Source organism: Hemicordylus capensis, chromosome 4 (genome assembly GCF_027244095.1).
Source record: "Hemicordylus capensis ecotype Gifberg chromosome 4, rHemCap1.1.pri, whole genome shotgun sequence".
Lineage (NCBI taxonomy): Eukaryota > Metazoa > Chordata > Lepidosauria > Squamata > Cordylidae > Hemicordylus > Hemicordylus capensis.
In genome coordinates this window covers 268,745,570-268,771,514 of record NC_069660.1, presented here as the reverse complement: position 1 = coordinate 268,771,514, position 25,945 = coordinate 268,745,570, and the positions used below count along the sequence as shown (strand labels likewise).

General features: G+C 45.0%; 1 protein-coding gene across 12 annotated transcripts in view; it reads right to left on the bottom strand.

The window, feature by feature from the left end:
• The window catches only part of XKR9 (XK related 9), a 30,468-nt gene extending 4,803 nt beyond the window's left edge, over positions 1–25,665 (bottom strand). Inside the window, exons 1-4 of one of the 12 annotated variants that reach the window (XM_053244945.1) lie at positions 25,520–25,541; positions 24,934–25,016; positions 17,168–17,285; positions 15,604–16,112 (exon numbers count right to left, since the gene is read on the bottom strand). In XM_053244945.1, coding sequence (XP_053100920.1) covers positions 15,604–15,887 — 284 coding nt within the window. In that variant the 5' untranslated portion in view covers positions 15,888–16,112; positions 17,168–17,285; positions 24,934–25,016; positions 25,520–25,541. Of the gene's footprint in view, positions 1–13,100; positions 13,288–15,603; positions 16,113–17,129; positions 17,286–24,933; positions 25,017–25,519; positions 25,613–25,650 lie in introns of those variants that run through there. The other 11 variants (XM_053244943.1, XM_053244953.1, XM_053244952.1 and 8 more) reach the window with 11 other exon arrangements.
• Positions 25,666–25,945: the final 280 nt, after the last annotated feature.

The following is a 25,945-nucleotide window of genomic DNA, read 5'->3' as shown; positions in this document are numbered from 1 at the left end:
GCCTCAAAGCCAGAAAGCTGGAGAGTCCAGAGTAGTGAACAAACAAAGTTTATACAAGTAGAATACAGCATTGCACTGCTTGACTAAACATATAGAACCAGCTCCATCCAGACTGGGAATGAAATCATACCCACCTGCTAGGGGAGGAGAGATTACACCTGGTCTTAAAGCAACAAACATACACAATAAATACACACATGCTTTTAAAATCTTTTAATGATAAACTGATGGACTTTTTATTTTATTTTTGTTTCTTTTGATTGAGTTTGTTTTAATTGATATTATTCTATGCTGTGTTTTGTTTTACTGTTTTAAACTTTATATTAATTTTACTGTTGTGAGCTGCCTCGAGCAATATTGTACTGGAGGGGCGGGATATAATTATTTTAAACAAACAAACAAACAAACAAACAAACAAACAATAATGCACTAGTGACTATCAGAAAGCCCCTGGGCTGAATTCTTGATCAGCTACACTTGGCCAAAGTCCCTAAACAGATCACCAGCTTTCAGTGAATCTTACTTAGGGGAACAGAGAGATTGCTGTTCGCTTTACTCCACTTTTATTTTGCATACATGAAAACAAAAGAGGAAGAAATAGAACCATGGCCATAGGGAAGAATATTGGTAGATAATATAGCGTTACATTAAGAGATGTGTGAAATCTCCATTTTAATTCCACTTCCTGCTAACTGTACAGAAGCAATGCTTCAATAGCACTCAAGGACTCTAGTGTGGAAGCAATTAGGGATGTGCACGAATCACGATTCCGAGGGTGATTCTTAACACATCCCCTTCACCTTTAAAACAGAGGAGAGGTCCATACCTTCTCCTCCAACACTTGCTGCCACTTCCTGCATCGTGGTGCTTCTTCCAGCTATCTTCGTGCACCATCGGTGCTCTCACCCAACTGCCCCTGTATGACACTGGCAAGCACATGGCCTCCATTCCTGCTGACCATGCAAATGGCTATTGCACATGCTTGGAGGCCATGTGTGGGCTGGTGTCATGCAGGAGCACCTGGGGGAGAGCACTGCCAGTGCTTGAAGATAGCTGGGAAGAGCGCCACAATTCAGGAAATGGCAGTGGAGGAGCAGGTATGGACATGCTCTGCTCCGTATTAAAGGTGAAGGAGATGTGTTGCTAATTGCCCTCCAAATCAAGCACATCCCTAGAAGCAATCCCTAATGCACACATGCAGTCTTCCACCACAGATGGCAACTTTCTTTCCTGTATTAGAGCACGAGTTCCACACAATTTAGCAGGGGCAGAGCCACCACTGAGCAGGCAGGTTCAAAGAACCTGGGCCACTAGCCATGGAAGGGCCATGCAAGCCCTCCATGCACGTGATGTCACGTGGGCATGACCCAATCGCCCGAGGGCCCGCACAAGCCCTCTGGAGCACGTTCTCAGCCATCGTTTGCTGGCTGACATAGAATCCAGAGGAAAGAGTCGTAGCATGCAAGGACAAGGCAGTGGAGTAGAAACAGGAATATAAATGGTTTATTGAAATAGATCTTGTTTACAGAAAGGCTGCTTTCAATGCTCTTGCTGCTGTTTGTTTGTTAGCCCCACCTCTACTCCAGGACTGGACTAAAAGTAACCAAAGTACCAATCAAAAAACTGACCTGGGTCAAGGAATAGATTAACCAGAAATACCACAGCAGCATGCATATATTCCCATTCCTCTCCCTCCAGCGAGGTCGATAAAGGGAAATAAATGCACCCAGACAGAAAATGCTGGCTCGGAATGTGCTCTGGAGGGCTCACTTGGGCTCTCCAGTGATCAGGCCACGCCCACGTGCATGTGACATCACACACACTGGGCTTCATTGATGCGCATTGCAAGGCCACCAGGGATGGGGCGGAACACAGGCTGCCATTCCCTGGCTCTGACACTGCAACTTATAGAGTGTAGTTTTGCACTGACTAGTTCAGAAGCTGGCAGCGCTCAGAATTCAGCAAAAATCTTCATACTATGCTTTCTTCACTGAATCAGAAGCTACTGTATTTATTTATTCTTTAAAAACATTGCTCTGCCTTTCAATTCAAAAAAATCTAAGATCGTTTACAATGATCACAACATTTCTTTTAAAAGAAAACTGTGATCACAAGACGTTAGGTTCATTCTCAGCTTCTACAATTCAGTCATTAATAGCACGTTATACCAGCTTTGCTTTTTATATACAACAAAGCCACAAGGAGTAATTTAACTTCATCTACACAGGGGTTACCCACCCATTTTTTACAGTAGAAAATGATCTGTACATGTTTATAACTCAGTTTGCTGCAGCCAGCTATGGAAACCCAAGGAGCGTGAGGTGCTTCGAATAGGCATGTTTACTTTTGAAAAGTAAATGGCTTAATTCTTTACACTGGCTGACATCCAGAGCAGCCAATTATGGGTGCTCTTAGCAGGCGGGCCTGCACAGCATGAGTCCCACCACTTCTCCACACTCTCCCTAAAGCACAAACAGTCTTGTACAAAAGCACAAATACTTTTCAGAGCACAACCACAGCCCAGAAGCATTCTGTTTGGGCAGAAACATATCACTTGACTATCAGTGTTTCCATTCTAGCAGAGCACTTCCAGAATGCAGACAATCTCCCAGAAGTATTTGCGCTCTTGCACAAGAGCACGAGACTACCCACACTTTGGGAAGAATGCAGAGCAATGTTATTGAGAGCCCATGTTAGATTGCTATGGATATCACCCATGGTCATAGCAGTTAAAATTCTCAGAACAAATTAATTTCCTGTGATGACATACATTTCATGATTAGGATAGTGGCAGATGCGGGACAATTATTCTTGGAAAAAGCTTAAATGTATGCTAATGTTTCCCACAGCATTCTCTCTCCCCCTCCTCCATGTTTGCTCTAAATAACAGGCATACATGATCACCCACAAATCGTTAATTCAGTAACATGTTAGTAAAAATTTGAGATGCTAGTGTACATAATCCCAGTGGGCATAGCATCTAAAGCCATCCAAGTCTGGTTCCCACATCACTTTCCCAAGATTCTACCAACATAGTTAAGTCAACTTCAAACCTTGGTGACAGAAGTCAATAGAATCTCGAGAGAAGGGGACTGGAACCAGATTTGGGTGGCTTCAGAAGTCATGCCTGATGGGAGCAAACGCTCTCACATCCAGATATTTTACCAACATGTTGCCAGCTTACAACTGATTATGAAGGTTTTTACACCCGGTTTTTAGTTCGCATCTCCATTCCCCTCCAGAATGGAGGTATGTGTTCACATATCAGCCAAATTTACCCCAAAGGCCCTGCAAGCTATCAGGGAGCACTTCACACACAATTCAGGTTTTTCATCACATGTTAAGAGTGTAGCCTGATTTATATTCAGATTTTAAAAATCCACTTTTTGCATCAGTTTTTTTGGGGCAACTTCGAACTCGCAGTAAAGCCTCGCAGAAAACCCACAGCAAAGCCTACTGTCTGGGAAAGCTCCATGTGAACCCACCAAACACATTCTTAAGACTATGAAGTAATTTCCTTTAACATAAAACCTAAATGGAGCAATACACTAAGTACTTAATGATGGATTAATTCATTGCTTCCCAAAGAACCTTTCCTGCACAAAATCTTTCTATTTTCTTTTGGGACTCACAGGTTTTGTTCCTACTGTCGAATCATATCATACATCCTCTGGTGATGAACAGGAAAAGCAAGTTGCTCAGACTTTGCCAAATCTGTAAATTGGAGTTGGTCTGTTGGCTTCAGCAGAATTATAATAACAGATATCCAAGCTATTGATTTGGACATTGGAACATAGTAGCCTTATACTGAGTCAGACCATTGATCCATCTAGCTCAGTATTGCCTACACAGACTGGCAGTGGCCTCTCCAAGTTTACAGGCAGGAGTCTCTCTCAGTCCCATCTGGAGATGCCAGGGAGGGAACTTGGAACCTTCTGCATGGTCTGTCCAGGACAGACCCTGCTTAGAAAAGGGAATAATTCATGCTTTCTACCACAAGTCCAGCTCTCCTCCTTTGTCTTCAAAACTGAGGTGTCCCCTCTGTTCTCAGAGCATTAGACTTGTTTTAAATACATAGGAACATAGGAAACTGCCTTATACTGAGTCAGACTATTGGTCCATCTAGCTCAGTACTGTCTACACAGACCGGCAGTGGCTTCTCCAAGGTTGTAGTCAGGAATCTCTCTCAGCCCTATCTTGGAGATGCCAGGGAGGAAACTTGGAACCTAGATGCCCTTCCCAGAGCGGCTCCATCCCCTAAGGGAAATATCTTACAGTGCTCACATGTAGTCTCCCATTCATAGTGCTACCTATCAGCTACATAATGGATAGGTAGTGGGAGAGAGATGTTTCCATCTGCTCTTTAAGAGGAAAGGAAGAGGACTGACTCACTACAGGAAGTACCTGAGGAGTCAAGGCAGTGGTCATAGAGTAGAGGCAAGCAGGGGCAGGTAAGGAGAACCTCACTAACTACCTCTATTCCTAATGCCCCAGTGGTCATTAGGATAGTTGGTGCAAAAGGTCAATGCATTGGAACTCAATCTCCAACAGTGAAGGCTGCCAGCCCAGCCAGATCCCCCTCCCCACTAATCCCCCTCAGTGAGACTCCCGCCCAGTCCGAGGCTAAGGAGGAGCAGGAGGAATTAATTCCTGTTGAGCCTGTACCTTCTCAGCCCCAGACGGAGGGTGGAGGGTGTGGCCTGGAACCAGCAGGCCCAGTGTTGGTACCACCACCCAAACAGTCCAGGGCATGCAGCAGCAGCAATGTGTAGGGCCACTTGGAGCATTGCCAAGGGACCACTTTGAGCATTATCACCCACTGCAGGGCACAGGTCAGCAGGGACAAGGACGCCAAACATCTGGTGATGTTGTCGATGTGGAGGCACCTCTAACAGCATCATCCAAGCACCCTTGCTCCTGCTGGTGGCATTAGGCTGCCTGTAGTGCCCTCAAAAAGTGGTGGCCGGGATGTGCTCCTGCTCTCAAGCAGGGGACATTGCCTGTCCTGCACCTAGTGGGTTCCAGTCAGTCAGTGGGCATGTGGTCTGGTCGCCCAGAGGCACGCCTCAAAACCTGGGCCATTGGATAAATGATGGCAATTGATGACCAGTCATTCCAGATGGTGGAGAATGCCAGCTGGCTGCTCCAACTGCATGTCCCTAACTAACAGATCCCCTCATGCCTCACCTTCATAGGCAGGTGGTGCCCTCCTTTAACTGGGCATGCAGGGAGGTTGTGTCAAGGCTGCTGAAGTTAGCAGGCCCCAACACCAGTCTGCACTTCACTAAAGATGTGTGGGTCAGCTGTAGTGGGGTGCAGGACACTTTCCTGCCCTTTCCTGTAGTAGGGTGAAGGACACTTTCCTGTAGTGGGGTGCAGGACACTTTCCAACATATGGCTCTTCCAGACAGCAGTATTTCCAAAGTGTGATTTTACTGTTTCCACACACTGCCATGGGCTCCATAGTCCTAGGCAAGGCAAATCTACACTCATGGTGTGCATTTTTTCAGTGTAATTTTCTCATCCTAGTGATTCTCAGCACAACCTGGTGGCCAGCTTTCGCTTTCTGTGAAGAAAGCAGGTGACCCTTGTTAACCATGGTTCCCAGCTCCCGTGGTTTTGTATGTTCGCAGTAGGGCAGTGTAGACCCAACCTCATTATACATGGTTTGAAAAATACTAAAAATTCACCTATCTGCAGTTCCTGGGTGGCCAGAAATGACTTCCAATGTCGTTTCTGGTCACCATTTTGCACCTTGAAGCATTTTGTAGCTCTTTCTTTTAAATAAAAAATACCCTGTGGTTTTTCATGAAAAATCATAGCAATTGGGGTTTTGGTGAGGCATTGCTGGACAGCTGAAGACCTGGAGAGCATGTTAGGTACTTTATTTCTCTTATTTCTGCCTCCTCCTCACTTTAAGTTCTATAAACCTAACCCCACAATTGCCATTGACTCGAGGTCTCATTATCCATGGTTTCGTTATCCATGGTTGCAGGGCAGAATGGATAACGAAGACCACCTGTACAACTTTTTTGGCAATGGTGGCTTCAGGGGCATAGCTATAATTGAACAAAAGGAGAACAAATGTTCCTGGGACCTTCATACGGGACCCGTCAGCTGAGTGACAGCTTGCACTTTGCTCTCCCAGTTCTGCCTCTCTGAAGAATGTGTTGCCACATTTGTCAGAGAGACTTCCTGAACACAACTGTCAGGGGGGTGAAAACGTTAAAACCTTTTTTTACCGGGATTGCTAAGAGTGTTCTTGAGAGAAGTGGGACCCCAACAATGTCACTAGGGCTCTGTCTCTGTCCATATACTTTGCAACTAAATCCAGAGGCTCCCTATCACACTCGGTAACTCTAGAGATGATCCAGAAAGAAGGGGAAGGAGTTTACTGAGCCATATAGAGAGAGCCAAGCAAGGCAATCAGCAGTTCTGGCGCCAGAGAAAGGGTAAAGATATGTGGCTTTTAAACACTGACACTATGTAGCTACAATTCCAGGAGAGAAACACTAGAAAAATGGGTAAAAAACCAACATTCTGAACAGGATATCCAGTTACTGAACATGTGGCAACCCTAGCAGGGAACTGTCTTCACGTTTTATACCTGGACCCACTTCAGCCTTGCTATGTTCTGGGTGAACTTCTAGCAAATAGCACCACTGGAAGTTAGGGATGTGCACAAAACTGGTTTGCCGGTTTGGTTCAAGTACAAATGAGACTCGAACCAGACATGTTCAGTTCTGGCACCCCCAAACTTGGGGTCCGGTTGGGTTCAAATTCAAACTGGTTCAGGTCCAGTTTGGGGGTGCCATCCACTTTGATATTAGTTATGTAAAAAGACGGATTCACCACCACCACCAGTTTCGGTGGCCCTGGGGGGTGTTGCTGCAGGTGACTTCCCTTCCCACCGGCCTCCCACTCAAGTCTACAAACGGCCATTTTGGCCTATGTTGGCCCTTTGAGAGTTCATGGCAAACATTTTGGAGGCTACCGCACATGCGCGCAGTCATTTGTGTGGTCAGACCCAGCCATGTGAATGACCTACACGCATGCGCAGCAACCTCCAAAATGGCCACTGTGTACTCTCAAAGGGCAGAAATGGCCATTCAGAGGCTGGGGGAGGCCGGCAGTGGGAGGGGAAGCCATCAGAGACAAACCCCCATGGCCACAGCAGCACTCTGGGCCTCCAAACCCAGTGGCAGTGGTGAGTCCACCTTTTAAAAAAACCCAAAAAACTAATAATATAGTGCTTGGCACCCCCGAACTGGGCCCCAATTGGGCCTAAATCAGCCCAGGGGAACTGGGCCTGGTTTGGTTTGAGGTTGAATCCTCAAACCGAGCCAGTTCAAGCTTGAGCCAGCTTGCACATCCTGACAGGCAGTCACACAGTGATGTCACAAATGCCATGATGACTTTGCCGTATCTGGTTCTTAATACAGGTCCACTGCCAGGAGCAGCCCACATGCCCTTGAGAGATGACTCCATGGGCCAACAGTGAGGTGATGGCTGGGGATCAAACTATAAGTGACATTAACTCTGTCCTTACAAGATAGGCTTAATGCAAAAATAGACCAGAAGCTGTCCTTGTTATCTTTAAACATTAACCAGTCCCAAAGTGTGCTAGGCAATGAAGGATAGTTAACACTTTCCCCCTGCCCTGCCCCCACCCCCACCCCGAGCAGATATTTTGCCCCAAAGTGGCACATTGCTGCCAATCACTGCTTAGGTGGCACATCGCTGTGATTCTTTACAGCAATTGGCTTTAATTTAAAATGTATAGAATTGAAAGGAAATCAGGGTACAACTGTCAAATTGTATGATGCAGCTGCTTAGGGCAGTAAAATGTCTGGCCATGGTCCTAAAGGAGGTTATCCACAATGCACCAGATGAAGAGGCTCTTTTGCTCCCAAGGAGGATGAATATTGTGTTGGATTTTTAATTTGTTGTTTTTAGTTATCATGTTGTTAGCCACTTTGAATTCCCATTGGGGAAATAAAGTGGGATATAATTTGTTTAAATAAATAAATAAATAAATAAATAAATTCCTTTTATGGAAGCTACTTCTTGCACTCCTTAAAGAAGCATTAACAGCTGTGGAGTAACAAACTAAACTTTCAAGACCTGATCCTTGTTCCTTTGACAATTCCTGCAATACAGACTGAAACTGTAGAGGCCTCTTTACTGGCTTTGAATTTAATACATAAAAACAAGAAACAAAATCTCTAGATAGAGCCACGTTCTTGTGTTATGCTGACACATATTTATCTTTCTGAATGACAATACCCCTGCAGAATTCTCAACTTATAAAACAATCGAGGACACAAAACATCTGGTTCTTGCATTTCAGACCTAGGCATCTGTAGAGTCCACTGTGCTTTCAAGAAAACCGGTTTGAGTAAATCAATCTGTTCCTCACACACACACTCATCCACTTAAGCCTGGAGTTGTCAAAGTTGTGTGGCGGGGCAAACCTGCTGTATTACATATAAGCTCCCAAGTTCACAGCTAAGAAGCTTGATAAGGTGTGAGGTGACCTTTCAACTTCTGGCAAGGATTCTCACAACATAAGGTGCTTTGGATATTGGTTATCATTTACCTAGGGAGAAATGGTTGGGCTGCATTCAACTTCCACTTCTTGACAATGCGCTTGCTCGCTCGCCGCTCACTCACTTGCTCCCTCCCTCCTTCCCTCCACAGATAATCTCATGCTATAGCATACAAGTCATAGCAGTGATCGTTTCATTTCCCACCCACGATGTACCAATGTACTAGAAATTAGTTATCTGCCAATCTACACTGTAGCATGTCATTTGTATTCTCCTCTAAAGATTTGGTTTAACATTAATTTGACTATAGTGGATGACATTCTGACTAATGGTGCAACAAGAGAAGCACAAGTGTAGACATCAGTGCTTATGAAGAGTTCCAGACCAATATACCAGTGGTGCTAGTGTGAGGGTGGGGGAATTTCAATTATCCCTCCTTCCCCCAGAAGCTTCTGTGCCATGCAAAAATGAGTTCCCAAGAACCTCAGGGACATAAGAACATAAGAACAGCCCAGCTGGATCAGGCACAAGGCCTATCTAGTTCAACATCCTGTTTCACACAGTGGCCCACCAGATGCCTCTCAGAAGCCCAAAGGCAAGAGATGAGGGCATGCCCTCACTCCTGCTGTTGCTTCCCTGGAACTGGTATTCAGAGGCATCCTGCCTCTGAGGCTGTTGGTGGCCTATAGGCCGCAGACTAATATCCATTGATAGACTTGTCCTCCGTTACATACAAGTGAAACTCAGAAAATTAGAATATCGTGCAAAAGTCCATTAATTTCAGTAATGCAAATTAAAAGGTGAAACTGATATATGAAACAGATGCATTACATGCAAAGCGAGAGAAGTCAAGCCTTAATTTGTTATAATTGTGATGATCATGGCGTACAGCTCATGAAAACCCCAAATCCACAATCTCAGAAAATTAGAATATTACATGGAACCAAGAAGACAAGGATTGAAGAATAGAACAATATCGGATCTCTGAAAAGTATACAGTGTTCTGTGCTTGATTGGCCAGCAAACTCGCCTGACCTGACCCCATAGAGAATCTATGGGGCATTGCCAAGAGAAGGATGAGAGACATGAGACCAAACAATGCAGAATTGCTGAAGGCCGCTAATGAAGCATCCTGGTCTTCCATAACACCTCATCAGTGCCACAGGCTGATAGCATCCATGCCACGCCGCATTGAGGCAGTAATTGCTGCAAAAGGGGCCCAAACCAAGTACTGAATACATATGCATGCTTATACTTTTCAGAGGTCCGATATTGTTCTATTCTTCAATCCTTGTCTTCTTGGTTCCATGTAATATTCTAATTTTCTGAGACTGTGGATTTGGGGTTTTCATGAGCTGTACGCCATGATCATCACAATTATAACAAATTAAGGCTTGACTTATCTCGCTTTGCATGTAATGCGTCTGTCTCATATATCAGTTTCACCTTTTAATTTGCATTACTGAAATTAATGGACTTTTGCACGATATTCTAATTTTCCGAGTTTCACCTGTATTTTCAGGTGACACAGAGCACTTCCTGGGGAAGGAGAGGTTGAAATTTGTCCCCGCTGCTGAGCCAGTACTTCCGCCATCGCACCAGTGCTTCATTGGTCAGGATGACAGCCATTAAAATTGTTTAATCATAGTTTAAGCAATTTATCTTTGAAATGAATGGGGGGAAATGTTAAACAGATATAAAGAGCAAAGAATTTTAGCATTACTTCATTTTGCAATATGTATACTTTTAAAGCTTGAATATTTTAATGAACTAATCAGAGTAATTAACTCCCTTCTCTGCCTTCCCAATGACATTTTGTTTTGAACGCACTCTAACCAGAGGCCCATTTACAAGTTATGTTCAACACTCTTACATTGAGTGTACAGTGTATACGGGTACAGATCGGTACACAGGTACAGTCGTTCACACATTATGCTGAACACAGGTACAGAAGTACATTTCCTATTTGTACTATGCATTTGAAGTACCTGTATCCAGGATCACTTTTAAAATGAACACAGGTACAGTCATGCACACAAACACATGTAGGACTGTACAGACTGTACAGCATAATGTCTGAATTGGGCTCTGCTCTCTATGCCCCTCTCCCACCACGTGACTGACTTTCCCACTTCTTTAGAGGATCTTTGGGCTGCTTTCTTTATGATCCCAAGCATGTTCTATAAACTCTTGCAACTGACCACAGGAAGCTGATCTTAAACTCCATTAATGGAGGGGGGTGGAAGAGCTGAGGAAGACCCCTGAGAGAACTGAATCTAACTTTTTTTAAAAATTGAACACCCACAGGGCAGAGGTTCATGAAATTTCTTAGTAGTGGACCAGTCAAATAGGCAAACACACACACACACCCATCCTCAATCAGGAGAGTCAGTTCTGTTAACAATGCAGGAGCAGACTGCTGATCACAGAAGTGCCAGCCAGTTACGGCGTTTCTCTCTGCCAACAAATGCTGCTGTAACCATTAGCACCTAGAAAGAGTGGGTAAGTGACAGCACTGGCCAGGGGCAGAACTTCCTACTTGCTTTCAGCGCTGTAACTGTGAGCAGGGGTTTTTGTTTAGCATCCGAATGGAGCTAACCTCTACCTGTGAGCAGCCCTCTGAACGCAGGTACAACGTAATGTCATAATAGGGCTCTTGTGCAGTGCTTTTTTGTTGTTGTCTTCTTAAGATGACAAAATGTTCCTTTGTAAGTATGAGGGGCAAAGTTTTTTAGCACTCCCATCACCCATTGGCTGGAATAGAGGAAAAGCCAATTTGCCTAATGGTTTCCTTGGCTAAAATGACTGTGAGAAATCTTATTTAAGAAGATTTAACATTGTGCAAGTTCTCATGTCAATCCTTACAAAAATCTTGGCAAAGTTAATGTCTGTTTCTGCTATTCACTTCCATGCTATTTTGTCAACATGTACAGCCTTAAATAAGTTTGAATTGTTTGTTCTACATGCTAAACACAATTATCTGACAAAAATGAAAGAATAGATTATGTTCATTTGGCAAAGAAACCTAAGAGACGTTTTAGGGTCATGTGCAATTTTTTTTTTTAAGGAATGAATTTGTTTTCATATCTTTCATTATTAATTAAGCCCTAGATCACTTTAAGTGCTGCATTTTTATTTTAACCTCCACTGGTGGCCCACTCATAAACAGATTTTGTTGGATGCCAATTTCACAGATTTGAGGTGGCCAATTGGTTGCCCTCTAGGCAGGGACCTGTGTCTTTGAGAACCTGGATCTGTGGCCACTGCTGAGGAACATGCAGCACCTTTTCTCACCTTTCCCTGTCAGATTAGGTCTTGGGAGACTTCACAAGTCACTTTCTCTCAGCCTCAGCTACCCTACAGGACTGTTATGAGGATAACATGGGAGGGAACCATGCACCCTGTCCTGAGGTCATTAGAAGGGCAGCATAATTAATTAATTAATTAATTAATCACAATTAAAGCGGATGAAAGTTTTTTCAGAAAATGGAAAAAGATGATTCAGTCCACTTGAGCTGTGTACCTGCATAAGGTACCTAGTGGTCCATGTAAGTACCTTTATAGAGATTTCTCTTAGATGTACCCCATTGCTAATCTCATGCATGGCAGCTCTCGTGAGAGTTCGCAAGCAGCTGCCGATAAGAACAGGGACAGCCAGGGGAAAGTAAATGGTGGTGGCAGCCGGGCGGCAGCCAGAGAGGAGAAGAAGATGGCAGCCGGTCAGTCAGCCAGAAAGTGGCAGGCAGGCGGAAGAAGAAGCCAGAGGCTGGCCGGCCAGCCAGAAAGCAGCAGGCGGGAGAAGAATCCAGTGGCCAGGTGGCCAGAAATTGGCGGGGGCATGCAGGTGGGGACAACAAGAAGATGGGTGAGCAGGAGAAGAAGCCAGCGGCTGGCCAGAAAGCGGTGGGGGCAGTTGGGGAGAACAAGAAGCCGGTGGCCGGCTGGCTGATCAGAAGGCAGTGGAGCGGGTGGGAGAAGAAGCTGGTGGCCAGCCAGCCAGAAAGCAGCGGGGGCAGGTTAGGGGGAGAAAGGAAAAGGCGGTGGCAGGTGGTCCGGCGGTGGAAGGCGGAGGTGGGTGGTTAGGCAGGAGGATGGGGGAAGCATAGATTTTAGTGGAATCTACCTCTGAGAATTTGTAGGACTATAGGCTCGACAGTAGAAATATTTTCTCTCTACACAAATTCATTGTTTCTCATTAGAAGTATAATCTAAATAAGTTCTTGTAATGTATTATCTGATGTGTTCCCCCGCCCATAGTATTTATTGGAGGTATAACTCATCTTTTAGCTGCAACCCCTGCTAACTTAGCAAAGAGGCACCTTTTAACGTGGTGATTTTCTTTATTTAGCAGGGGGAGAGGAACTGGCCCTATCCACCCCCAACACAGTATCTCCAATTACTGTTGCTGGGGTCTATCTCATGTTCCTTTTGAAATTGTGAGCCCTGTGGGGAGAGGGATCCATCATATTTATTTATTATTTCTCTGTGTAAATTACTCTGAGCCATTTTTGGAAGGGCGGTATAGAAATCAAATAAACAAACAAACTTTGCCTTTGGCTTGCCGCACGTAATATCTGTGCTTTCAATAACATCCTTTTCTACTTTTCACTCCAATTTCCTCTCAGCACAATTTGCAAAACAACTTGACACACTCCCAAGTTTCACAAGCAAATTAGATATACTTGAAAGTCTTGTGTCTTCAAAATTATCCTTCTGACAAAATAAATTAGTTTGGTTCCTGTGGAAAAAAGAAAGTCAACACAGATTTAGGTACCAAAAATGCCACTGAACGCCTGGCTACGTCCTGGGCACAGTCAATTTTCCCCATCCCTCCTCAGACTCCGGGAAGGCAAGAGGCCAGCCTTAATTGGCTAAGAAGTGGCAGGGAGGTGGAGCCAAGCAGCATGTGTTGTGCCAGCTCTCTTCCAGCCATCATTTGGCTTGGAAGCAGCATCCTTCCCACCAACCCTTGAGTGCAATGTAGCTCTAAGGGCAATGGCAGTAACATCTCTCTGGTTGTCTCTAACCTGGAAATGTGCCTATGTTCTCATCTTAAAAATTGGACAAGAACACCAACTGTTATGCACCGAGTAGCCACCTAATGGTGCAGCAGGGAAGTAACTTGTCTAGGGAGCAAGAGGTTGCCGCTTCGAATCCCTGCTGGTATGTTTCCCAGACTATGGGAATGCCTACAGGTGAAACTCGGAAAATAGAATATCGTGCAAAAGTCCATTAATTTCAATAATGCAAATTAAAAGGTGAAACTGATATATGAGACAGACGCATTACATGCAAAGCGAGATAAGTCAAGCCTTAATTTGTTATAATTGTGATGATCATGGCGTACAGCTCATGAAAACCCCAAATCCACAATCTCAGAAAATTAGAATATTACATGGAACCAAGAAGACAAGGATTGAAGAATAGAACAATATCGGATCTCTGAAAAGTATACAGTGTACTGTGCTTGATTGGCCAGCAAACTCGCCTGACCTGACCCCATAGAGAATCTATGGGGCATTGCCAAGAGAAGGATGAGAGACATGAGACCAAACAATGCAGAATTGCTGAAGGCCGCTAATGAAGCATCTGGTCTTCCATAATACCTCATCAGTGCCACAGGCTGATAGCATCCATGCCACGCCGCATTGAGGCAGTAATTGCTGCAAAAGGGGCCCAAACCAAGTACTGAATACATATGCATGCTTATACTTTTCAGAGGTCCGATATTGTTCTATTCTTCAATCCTTTTCTTCTTGGTTCCATGTAATATTCTAATTTTCTGAGACTGTGGATTTGGGGTTTTCATGAGCTGTACGCCATGATCATCACAATTATAACAAATTAAGGCTTGACTTATCTCACTTTGCATGTAATGCGTCTGTCTCATATATCAGTTTCACCTTTTAATTTGCATTACTGAAATTAATGGACTTTTGCACGATATCCTAATTTTCCGAGTTTCACCTGTATATCAGGCAGCAGTTATATAGGAAGATGCTGAAAGGCATCATCTCATACTGTGTGGGAGGATGCAGTGGTAAACCCGCCTGTATTCTACCAAAGAAAACCACAGGGCTCTGTGGTCGCCAGGAGTTGACACCAACTCGATGGCACAACTTTACTTTACATTATCATGACAACTCTAAGGTGAGAAATATACACATTGGACCCACGTAGTCCATATAATTACTCACTACCTGCAATTTCAACACTATGCTACCTGTTGGGAATTCTCTCTGGTAAGAGATACCCTTGTATTACAGCAGAATGTACAGAGGCAAAACACAGCGGAGTCTGCCCAGGCATGCGTGTCTGCTGAGAGCAAAAGAAACTCAGAGCCAGTTTATAGTTTCAAATCAATATAAGGAGTCTTTATTTGAGAACTCCATTGTAGATAGGAAAGTGGAGAGATAGAATCTCTAATCTAGCTAGCTAGCTGGATGCAGAGAGATGCTGCATGCATCTCTGGACACATGGTGCAGAGAGAGAGGCGAGTGTATGTGATAGAGGGAAGAAAGGAAGGAAAGAAGTGAGAGAGTGGCAAGAAGGAAGGAAATCCCTGAGAGTAGCAATCTAGATATCAAAGGGATAGTGTCAGAGCAGTAGAGAGAAGATGACCAATATCTTGACCCCTCTAGCCCTCTGACACTGATCTGCCCCCCTCTGTCATTGATGCATGAGGCAGCGCAGAGTCCTTCACTTCCAACACTACCTCCCATCAAGTTTCTCTTAATTTGTTCCAGAATCGACATTCTGTTCTATGTTCAATAGCACTTAAAGTTAAAGTGTGCCGTTGTGTCGGTATTGACTCCTCATGACCACAGAGCCCTGTGGTTGTCTTTGATAGAATTCAGGAGGGGTTTTACCATTGCCTCCTCCCGCACAGTATGAGATGTTGCCTTTCAGTATCTTCCTATATCACTGCTGCCCGATATAGGTGTTCCCTTAGTCTGGGAAACATACCAGCAGGGATTCAAACCGGCAACTTCTGGCTTGGTAGTCAAGCTATTTCCCCGCTGCGCCATTTCCCCGCTGCGCCAATAGCACTTACCTTGTAAATATTCCACCTTGTAAGGCATGTAATGCAAAAATCCAGTTCAGCTTCTCAGAATTGTCTTCTTCAAACCAGGTAAAACTGAAAATCTGGACAATTACTGATGAAAGAAGTAGTGTAATCAATGTTAACGTACCCCACGTATAATGTGCCTGGTGGAAATAATTACTTGCCACCCAAAGATCTGCTCCAACATCCACTATATAAACCACAATTCCAAGAGCCATCATTGCAAAATCCCGTTTAGTAAATCTCATTGTCTTGATTTCATGATTGACCATTTAATCTCCAATCATAATATGGCAGCATAATTGTATGCTAAGGAATGATAGAAGTTTCTTTATCTGTAGAAGAAATTGTGTTGCATATTCTTGGAGTAGCAAAACACCACAATTACAGATGTTTGAATATATTATTAACTCTGTTCCATTACTAACAATTCACTTCAGAAAGTATTCATGTGTGTTTTAAACAATGTTGGTAATATTCAGTCTTCCTGATGGGTCCTGTAAAGAATAAATAATGAGTAGTTGAAAGGAGGATCATTTATAAGACCACATAAACATATTTTATCTTACCAATAGCATAAATATGTATTAGGGCTGTAATCTAGTAGTTAAAAATAAATCTTTACAATCAACTAAAAATGCATCCCCAATTAATAATATTTTTTACAAAATATATTAATTGTTTTAATAGAAGTAGTTATGAAAACTACAGGTGCCAAGTACTGTCTAAGAACAGCCCTACTGGATCAGGTCATGTCTAGTCCAGCATCCTGTTTCACACAGTGGCCCACCAGATGCCTCTGAGATGCTCACTGCAAGAAGTGAGTGCCTGTCCTCTCTCCAGCTGTTGCTCTTCTGCAACTGGCATTTAGAGGCATCTTGCTTCTGAGACTGGAGGTGGCCTATAGCCAACAGATTAGTAGCCATCGATAGACCTGTCCTCCATGAATTTGTCTAAGCTCTTTTTAAAGCTATCCAAGCTAGTGGCCACCCCAACATCCTGTGGCAGAGAATACCATATATTAATTATGTGCTGTGTGAAAAATTACTTCTTTTTGTCAGTCCTAAATTTCTTGGCCTTCAGTTTTATGCAATGACTCTTGGTTCTAGCGTTGTGAGAGAGGGAGAAAAAATTATCTCTGCCCACTCTCTCCACTATGCATAATTTTATATACCTATATCATGTCTCCCCGTAGCCACCCCTTTTCTAAGCTAAAAAGCCCCAGATGCTGTAGCCTTGCCTTATGAGGAAGGTGCTCCAGGCCCCTGATCACCTTGGCTGCCCTCTTCTGCACCTTTTCCAGTTCTGCCATGTCCTCCTTAAGATATGGTGACCCGAACTGTATGCAGTACAGGAGAACCTCAATATTCTCAGGAGTTCCATTCTCCGCAATTACTGTGATATGGAAACCATGAATACCGAGTCATTGGGGCAATGGGATCGTGGGGGTTAGCTTCCTGGAGGCCCAAAAATTGCCCCCCAAAAGGGCTACAAGGACATAATAAAGTCCCTACCGTGCTCTGCGGGCCTCCAGTGATCCAGAAATGCCCACCTGAAGTCAGAAATCGTCCATTTTTTAGCCCTTTTCGGTGATTTTTCACTGGATTGCTCCCACATTCAAAATCGCAGATGGAAATGATCTCCAAGGTCATCATCTGACCATCCCCAACCTGCAGATACATGAGTTTAACCCCCTTTTTTGCCATTTTCCCCCACGTATACTGAGGTCGGGTGTCCATTACCTGACCGCAGATACACGAAACCGCGGATGCTGGATCCGCAAATATCAAGGTTCTCCCATAATCCAAATGTGGCCGCATCACAGATTTGTATAAGGGCATTATGATATTAGCAGTTTTATTTTCAATCCCCTTCCTAACAATCCCTAACATGGAATTTGCCTTTTTCACAGCTGCTGCTCACTGAGTTGACACTTTCAATGAGCTGTCCACCATGACCCCAAGATCTCTCTCCTGGTCAGTCACTCAGACCCCATCATGTATATGTGAAGTTGGGGGTTTCCCCCCAAATGCATCACTTTACATTTGCTTACACTGAACCAAATTTGTCATGTTGTCGCACACTCACCCAGTTTGGAGAGATCCTTTTGGAACTCTTCACAATCTGTTGTGGATTCCATTACCCCAAATAGTTTAGTGTCAACTGAAAATTTGACCACTTCACCCCAACTTCTAGATCATTTATGAACAAGTTAAAGAGTACTGGTCCCAGGACAGATTCCTGGGAGACCCGCTTCTTACTTTCCTCCATTGTGAAAACTGTCCATTTATTTCTACCCTCTGTTTCCTCTCCTTCAACCAGTTATCAATCCACACATGAACCTGTCCCCTTATCCCATGACTGCTAGGTTTACTCAAGAGCCTTTGGTGAGGAACTTTGTGAAAAACCTTTTGGATGTCCAAGTGTACTATGTTGACCGGATCACCTATATCCACATGCCTGTTGACACTCTCAAAGAACTCCAAAAGGTTAGTGAGGCAAGACTTGCCCTTGCAGAAGCCATGCTGGTTCTCCTTCAGCAAGCCAACAAGAAACAGTAAGATCCACACCAAACTGTACACTAACCATGCAATAAAAAGCAAGCACAACTTGATCCAATGTAGTTCTTTAACTGAAGATATTTAAGATAAGACAAAACATGAATGACTGGAAATCATATCAATGATTTGATAAGTGTGGAGAATGATGTCATCCAAAACAAATAAGTCCACACATCCACAACGGTGACTTGGTGACCTCCATTTCGATCAGGGGTGTAGCTATAATTGAGCATATGGGTTCAAAGAACCCAGGTCCCCCAGCTCCTGAGGGCCCTCCAGCTCCACCCCTCCCTATTTTCTTCATTATCTCCCCCACTCCAAGGGGCCTCTGGGGATAGGGGTGAACAAGGGCCCCCTCTCCCCTAGCTATGCCCCTGATTTTGATGTAGGTCTTTCTCAAGTAAAGAATGGTCATCAAAAAGTAACACTACTAATCCACATGCTCCAAAGTCCAATCTTCTTGGAGATACAAAACTCAATTGTTATCTAGGTTTTAATCATTTTTCAATGAAAATGCCTTCCAAAATTTCGCCCTGTATAAGGGTACCAATATGTACAGCCACCTCTACTACTTCTGTGAAATTCACTGAGAGAATTTACAAGTTCTTGTAAGGTACAAAGCTACTCATGGCCAACTGTTCTAAGGCACAGTCATTTAGCATATCTAGGAATTTGGCCTCTCTGTCACTACCAGCACGTGAATTTGCTCAGTCTATGTGAAGGTAATTGAAGTCAACCATTATTACAGCTCTGTCTCTCTTTGATGCCTCTTTGATTTGCTCCTGGTCACTCTCAGCGTTTTGATCTGGAGGGCAATAGTACATCCCCAGCAACACATTTCCTTTCACTCCTCATATTATCACCCATAATTATTAGACTCCAGTCCTCCTAGGTTTTCTAGCTTGTTAAATTCTATACCATTTTTTAGCATACTCCACTCCCAGTCTACCCCTCCCTGTCCTTTCTGTAGAGCTTGTATCCAGGTATCCAGGTAACTGTGTCCCACAGGTTCTCATTGTTCCATTATACCCACTATATCCAGGTTTTCATTAGCAACCAAGCACTCAAGCTCACATCTTGGCTCAGAGGCTTCTGGCATTGGTATATAGACACCTATACACTGAGTCTCTCACCAGGTGTTGGCGTGTGCTATCTCCCTTAGTGTCATTTGACCTTTGTGACCAGCTGTCATGTGTTTCCATCTGCTCTGCTCCTGGTTCTATTCTATCCCCTTCTGCTTTATCCGGATGCCCACTGAGTACATCTGGCAAACAAGTTCTGAATCAAGTTTAAGGAAGTAAGCTTTGGTATACATGATGCCATGAACCCAATTGAACATTGCATCTAGACCAGGGCTGCTCAACTTCGGCCCTCCTGAAGATGTTGGCCTACAATTCCCATAATCCCTAGCTATTGGCCACTGTGGCTGGGGATTATGGGAGCTGTAGTTCAAAAACAGCTGGGGGGCCTAAGTTGAGCAGGCCTGATCTAGACCAACAATGGTACATGCAAGTGAGCTGAATAGTCCGAAGAGTTATAGCACAATAATGTTCTTGACCCACCTTGGAAACTACCAATGGGCTAGGGGGCAATGCATCAGAGCAGAAGGGGCTACATATGCATTTCAGTGAACACTAGAATGTTATATCATATTTTGAACTTGATTTGTGAACACTGGTCAAAAAGATTGGCCAGCCAGTGTTAAGTATCTATATTATTAATTCTCCAAGACGGGCCATGTGTGGGGACGTGGTAGAAAGGAGGTGATTGGCTGACAGAGTTTGCAAGCAGAAGCACCTGATCGGGCAGTAGGGGTTCCATATGCAGACAGGGAGGAGGAGCCTGTGAGAGCAGAAGCACCATGGTGATTGGGCAGTGGGGATTCCATATGCAGATAGGGAGGAGGAGCCTGTGGCACTCTGGTGATTGGGCACTGGGGATTCCCTATGCAGATAAGGAGGAGCCTGTGATGGTTAAGGTCAGTTGGAATGCAACTGTTACTGGTCGGAAGATGTTCTTGATTGTAGAGGAGAGGAATATATATATATATATATATATATATATATATATATATATATATATATATATATATATGGATAGCAGGCAGGGATCTGCAAAAAAGATGGGTCGTGAGGGAGGAACGAGCGCCTTAAGGAGAAGGAGGATGCCTTTGTGCGAATTAAATGAGGAAACAAGATGAACAAAATCTGTTAACTCAGGGAGGGAGAGAGAGAGAAAACATAAAGGCAGGGGGAAGGAAGAGTGGGTAAGAGCAAGTGGAGGAGAGAGAAAGAGAGAGAAAGAAGGGAGAGGGAAGAGAGACATAAGGAAGGGCAAGGGATGGGCCCGGGCCTGTAAGCAGCCTGAGGAGAATGAGCAGCCATGGCAGCACTGGCAGCAAGGAAGGGCCCAGTCAATCACTGCTGCTGTTTGGGGCTACCGAGGCCATTGTCAGAGGGAGGGAGGCAAGCAGGCAAGGGATGGGCCCGGGCCTGTCAGTGGCCTGAGGAGAACGAGCAGCCATGGTGGTGGCAGCACAGAGGAATGGCCCGGTCAACCACTGCTGCTGCTCCTGGGGGGATGAGCAAGAGCGGGGCTCGGGTGAGGTGGTCTCTGGGGATAGGGGGCTGCAGCTTGGCCAATAGGTGGCAGCAATGCTGCAGCCACGACCAAGAAGGGTGGGAGGATGGAAGCAACGGGATGAAGGAGGAGCAGGAGTGCAGCTCAGGTGAGGGTGGGGAGATCTCTGAGGTGAAGGGAGCAATCAAGTACTAACACGCAGATGCTCTAGAGCAGGGTTTCTCAATGTGTGGGTCCCCAGATGTAATTGGACTTCAACTCCCATAATTCCCAACCAAAGGCCACTGGGGCTGGGGATTATGGGAGTTGAAGTCCAATAATATCTGGGGACCCACACATTGAGAAAGCCTGCTCTAGAGTGTGCAAGAGTTCCAGCACTGAAGCAGAGAGAAATAGTGGCGGCGGTCAGGATGCAGAGGTGGAGGGCCGGCAGATGAAGCCCCTCTGGGCAGAAGAGGTGGGTGGATGGCGGGATAAGCTCTGATGGCCAGGAAGAGGAAGCAGTGGTGGGGAGAAATAATGGCGGCAGCGAGGAGGTGGGCAGACGGTGGGCAAAGCCCTACCAGCTGGGAGGAGGAGGTGGGAGGCAGCAGCAGGATGGCCTGGCCCTGGCCCGCCCAATGGGGAAAGCTGCGGGGGGGAGAGAGTGACGAGTGGGCTGCCCGGGGGAGGAGCGAGTGAGCGGGCTGCGGGGGGGAACGCGAGTGAACTTCGCGGGGAGAGCGAGTGCGCTGCGGGGGGAGCGAGCGAGTGCGCTGCGGGGGGAGCGAGCGAGCGCGCTGCGGGGGGAGCGAGCGAGCGCGCTGCGGGGGGAGCGAGCGAGCGCGCTGCGGGGGGAGCGAGCGAGCGCGCTGCGGGGGGAGCGAGCGAGCGCGCTGCGGGGGGAGCGAGCGAGCGCGCTGCGGGGGGAGCGAGCGAGCGCGCTGCGGGGGGAGCGAGCGAGTGCGCTGCGGGGGGATGCCACAGGCTCAGTGCACAACTGCACAGATGCTCTGTGCGGGGTCAGCTAGTAAAACTTAATTCCACTCCCAGGAACCTTTTCGGCTTCAGCCTCATAGCTCTTTAGTAACAATAGCCATTTGTTTTTTGTTTGTTATAATATCCCCTACTTATAAACAGGGCAGCAGAAGCAGCCTTATTTTGGGAAGGCACAAGGGAAAGCGGCCTTTTCATTATAATTAAAACATCTACTACAGCAAGTATTTATACATTGCTTTTCAACAAAAGCTATCAAAGTGGTTCAAATAGATAAATAAATAAATAATAAAATGGCTCACAATCTAAATATAAACACCAGCAACAGCCACTGGAGGGATGCAGTTTGAGGGTTGGAACAGGACACTTGCTTTCCCCTGCCAAATACAAGTGTCACAATTTTAAAAGGTGCTTCTTTGCTCAATTAGTAGGAAGCACATTTGTAAAATGTCTGAATGTTGAAGGGAGGAGGTACAGTCTCTGAGAAAAAGAGGAGAAAGAGAGGGAAAGAAACAGCACAATGGCAGCTTTAAAAGCCTTTCAAAACAGGACAGGTAGGCAGGGGAAGAGCTTATTTTTATTTATTTTTTTAATTACATTTTATATCCCGCTCTTCCTCCAAGGAGCCCAGAGCGGTGTACTACATACTTAAGTTTCTCCTCACAACAACCCTGTGAAGTAGGTTAGCCTGAGAGAGAAGTGACTGGCCCAGAGTCACCCGGCAAGTATCATGGCTGAATGGGGATTTGAACTCGGGTCTCCCCAGTCCTAGTCCAGCACTCTAGCCACTATACCATGCTGGCATTATGATTGCCTCATAATGATATCAAGCTCATATCTGATAGTTGTCCATGAACTAGAATAATGGTCACCCCCACAGCAACATGAGTTCTATTCTCTGGGGCAAGAGCCTTCAAAGTGTTCAGGCAGTTTTGAGCGGCTGCTTTACATGCCACTAAAAAATTCCTTCACAAATAAAATGTCTGTGTGACTCAGTGACAGCTGTGCATTTCTCTCAAGTAAAGCACAACATCTGGAAAGGCCCAGGGTCCCTTTAATCCCTGCTGAAACATAACAGTGTGTCATTTTTATTACCAGTGTTATCACTGTCCACCTCACCCATGCTCAAAGGGCATGGCTGTTCAGTGCCCAAACACCTGAATGGCATTATGGGAAATCCTGACAAAAATTAATGTATTCTTGTTCTAACAATTACTTGCCTGAATGTCTATAGAAAGAGCTACACTGTACGTGGTTTAAAGGCTTCTCAGACAGATGTTATTAGGCTTTCTTCTAGTCACATTTGTCAAGTTACTTGACTATAAGAGGTTGCAAACATAACACTATCAAGCGCCTTAGAACCTCTCTTTCATGCTGTTGATAAAACAGTGTATGTGTATCTGTGTGTAGTTAATGCAGATCAGAATGTGGAAAACCATTCACAACAATGGAGAAGACTGCATAAATGCTGCTTGCACAACTGCTGCATCAAAACACATTGGGGCTACCTTTGAAGTCTGCAGCAGCCCCAAGGAGCAGTGCTATGACTCCATAATAGTCACACATCATGAGGATCATTGTTTTCACTGGACGGCCAGGCCTTTGGAAAGGCAAACAGCTAGCAACATTCTACTGTTCTGTATTTCAGGTCCCCACCTTATTTTCTTTTCTCAATGCTTATGTCAACCAGCTGGCCATCTGAGAAACTGCATCACCAATACTCCAAACAACAATTAAAAATTAGCTGGGCCAGGCACAGAACATCTGTGCCTCCAGCCGGCCCACCCACCGCCACTGTTCCCCTACCACCATGCCGGCATGCACCGCTTTCCGGCTGGCTGGCCGGCTGGCTGCTCCCCCACCTCACCACCCACTTCTCGGGGGGGGGGGGGGCCTTCACGCTTTCTGGTGGGCCGGCTGGCTGGCCTGCTTCCTCTCCCCACCACCCCATGCTTTCTGGCTTGCGGGCCAGCCAGAAAGCCAGCCCGCCACCTCCTCCTACCCCCTCCTTCTGGTGGCCAGGCCAGGCCAGACTGCCACCTCCTCCCGCCTCCTCCTCCTGGCCAGCGGCCAGGCCAGCCCAGCCCAGCCCACTGCCGCCTCCTCCGCCTGACCAGCAGCCGTACCAGGGTCAGGGCAGCCCACCACCACCACCTCCTCTGGCCAACCAACAGCCGGACCAGGCCAGCCCGCCGCTGCCATTGTCTCCCATCTCCATTGCTATCCCCCAGGCAGCTGCTCTCACAAGAGCTGCCACACATGAGATTAGTGACAGGTACGTTTACTAAAATTAAATATATAGATAGATATAGCTGCCTACAAGTGGGGGGAGTCATGACACATCAAAACAAACAACTGTCACCAGCACAGGAACTTACTATTACCAGCACACTACACAGTCTCTATTGTGGAAAAAATCATTACAAATGAACTTCATACCAAAAAAGCCCTAGAAAATTCAAATAACCCTGACTTTACTGTACTGTTGTTATTTAATCAGAACATGCCCCTCATATTAATTGTTACTGTTATGAGTGCAAAGAGGACACAGCAGGGGAAAGTGGGGCAGAGCCAAGCTAGGAGCAAGTGGGGTGCTTTCCCTAAAGGCCCCTTGCTCCAGAGTAGACCTATAGAGAAGACTGAGATTGTCTGAAAAGAATTTCTTGCCCGTCATTCCTTCTGGGCACTTTGTCTAGTGATGATGTTGATATGAGATCTAATGAAACATACTTGCTTACCAAGATGATAGAGATACACACTTAATCTTCAGACCAACATAAATTGAGCATAATTGCATATGAAGCTGCCTTATACTGAGTCAGTCTATTGGTCCTGTGCCCACACTGGCTGGCAGTGGTTTCTAGGGTTTCAAACAAGGGAGGAATTGAACCTGGGACCTTCTGCCACAAAGTATATGCTCTTCCATTGAAGAACATACTATGCCCTTCCCCATATTAACCAACAATACGTAAGTTCTAAGATCTGCAGCAATACTTTTGCTTCAGATTCCTGAATCCACTGAGGTCAATGGGATAAATGTCCTTTTAAGAATAAGCATTCTGTTTAACTGGTTTGTTGATTGTCATTCAGATTAGACATTTTAAAATAATAATATCTAGATTTTTAATGATTGGCAGCAGATTCAGAACTTTGTAACAAAAATGATCCCCTTCTAACACAGTAAATTTGTAATAAAAATTACCTTTAAAACGTACACAAGCGTTCCAGTAGAAAATCCAGAGAGCTTTGAAAGACTTGATGTTTTGCATAGTTGTACTCTGATCCCTGCAGCTCACAATCAGGACAAAGTAAAGGGCGTGGGGAGCAATGTAAACTGAAACTTCAGTCATCCGTGGACCATATGATGCAATTAATTAACTACTAGCTCAGTTATTCCTTCTTTGTTAACTATTCAATTTAAATTTTACTCCACCTCTGTGTGATAACCTTCCTAAATTCCTACAAGATAAATTAACTAGATCTCTTTCAGTTATTTTGTTCCACGTGGTTAAATAATAAACCACCTGCATTCAGTGGAGATAGAGCTCCAGTGAATCACTTTCAACCCCTGAGACAGGCAACCTGGTGTTGCTCTGTCTCAATCAATGCATAGTTGTCCATGTTTCATAGAGCACATTAGACCAGTCCAGATGACTGACAAACCATAGTATATCAATTGTAGTGTACCACAGTATGAAAGTGTAGTATACTAATATCATAGAATATAGTATATCAATTGGGAATGCGAACCAAAACGGTGTGCTCTCCTCCCCCACGTTCCCCCTTACTTTGCATGCCTTCAGATATCCTGGCTTGTTAAACCATGGCTCCGTAACTCATGAGAAGACAGGAACTGTGGCTTACCTCAGCTACAAACTGAATGTGAAACCAATTTACACCTGTGATTTCATATACTGACCTGTGTGGGTGGAGCCAGAAGGGGGATTGGTAAGCAGTACTTCTGCCTATCATCAGAATTTTGGGGCACCGGCTACCATTGTCTGGATACTAATGATTTGATTATGGGGAGTCAAGGCAAGATTGGAATACAAAGAAGAAACCTCGGTTAAGCTATCTAGCTGAAATGACTTTTCCCCCAAAGAGGAAATGTCTCCCAGTATTTATGCATCTACCATGAAGAGTTTAAAACAAAGATTACTTTTTATTTTAGGCTTTCATTCTTCATACGACCATTTATTTTACCCCCAAAGTAA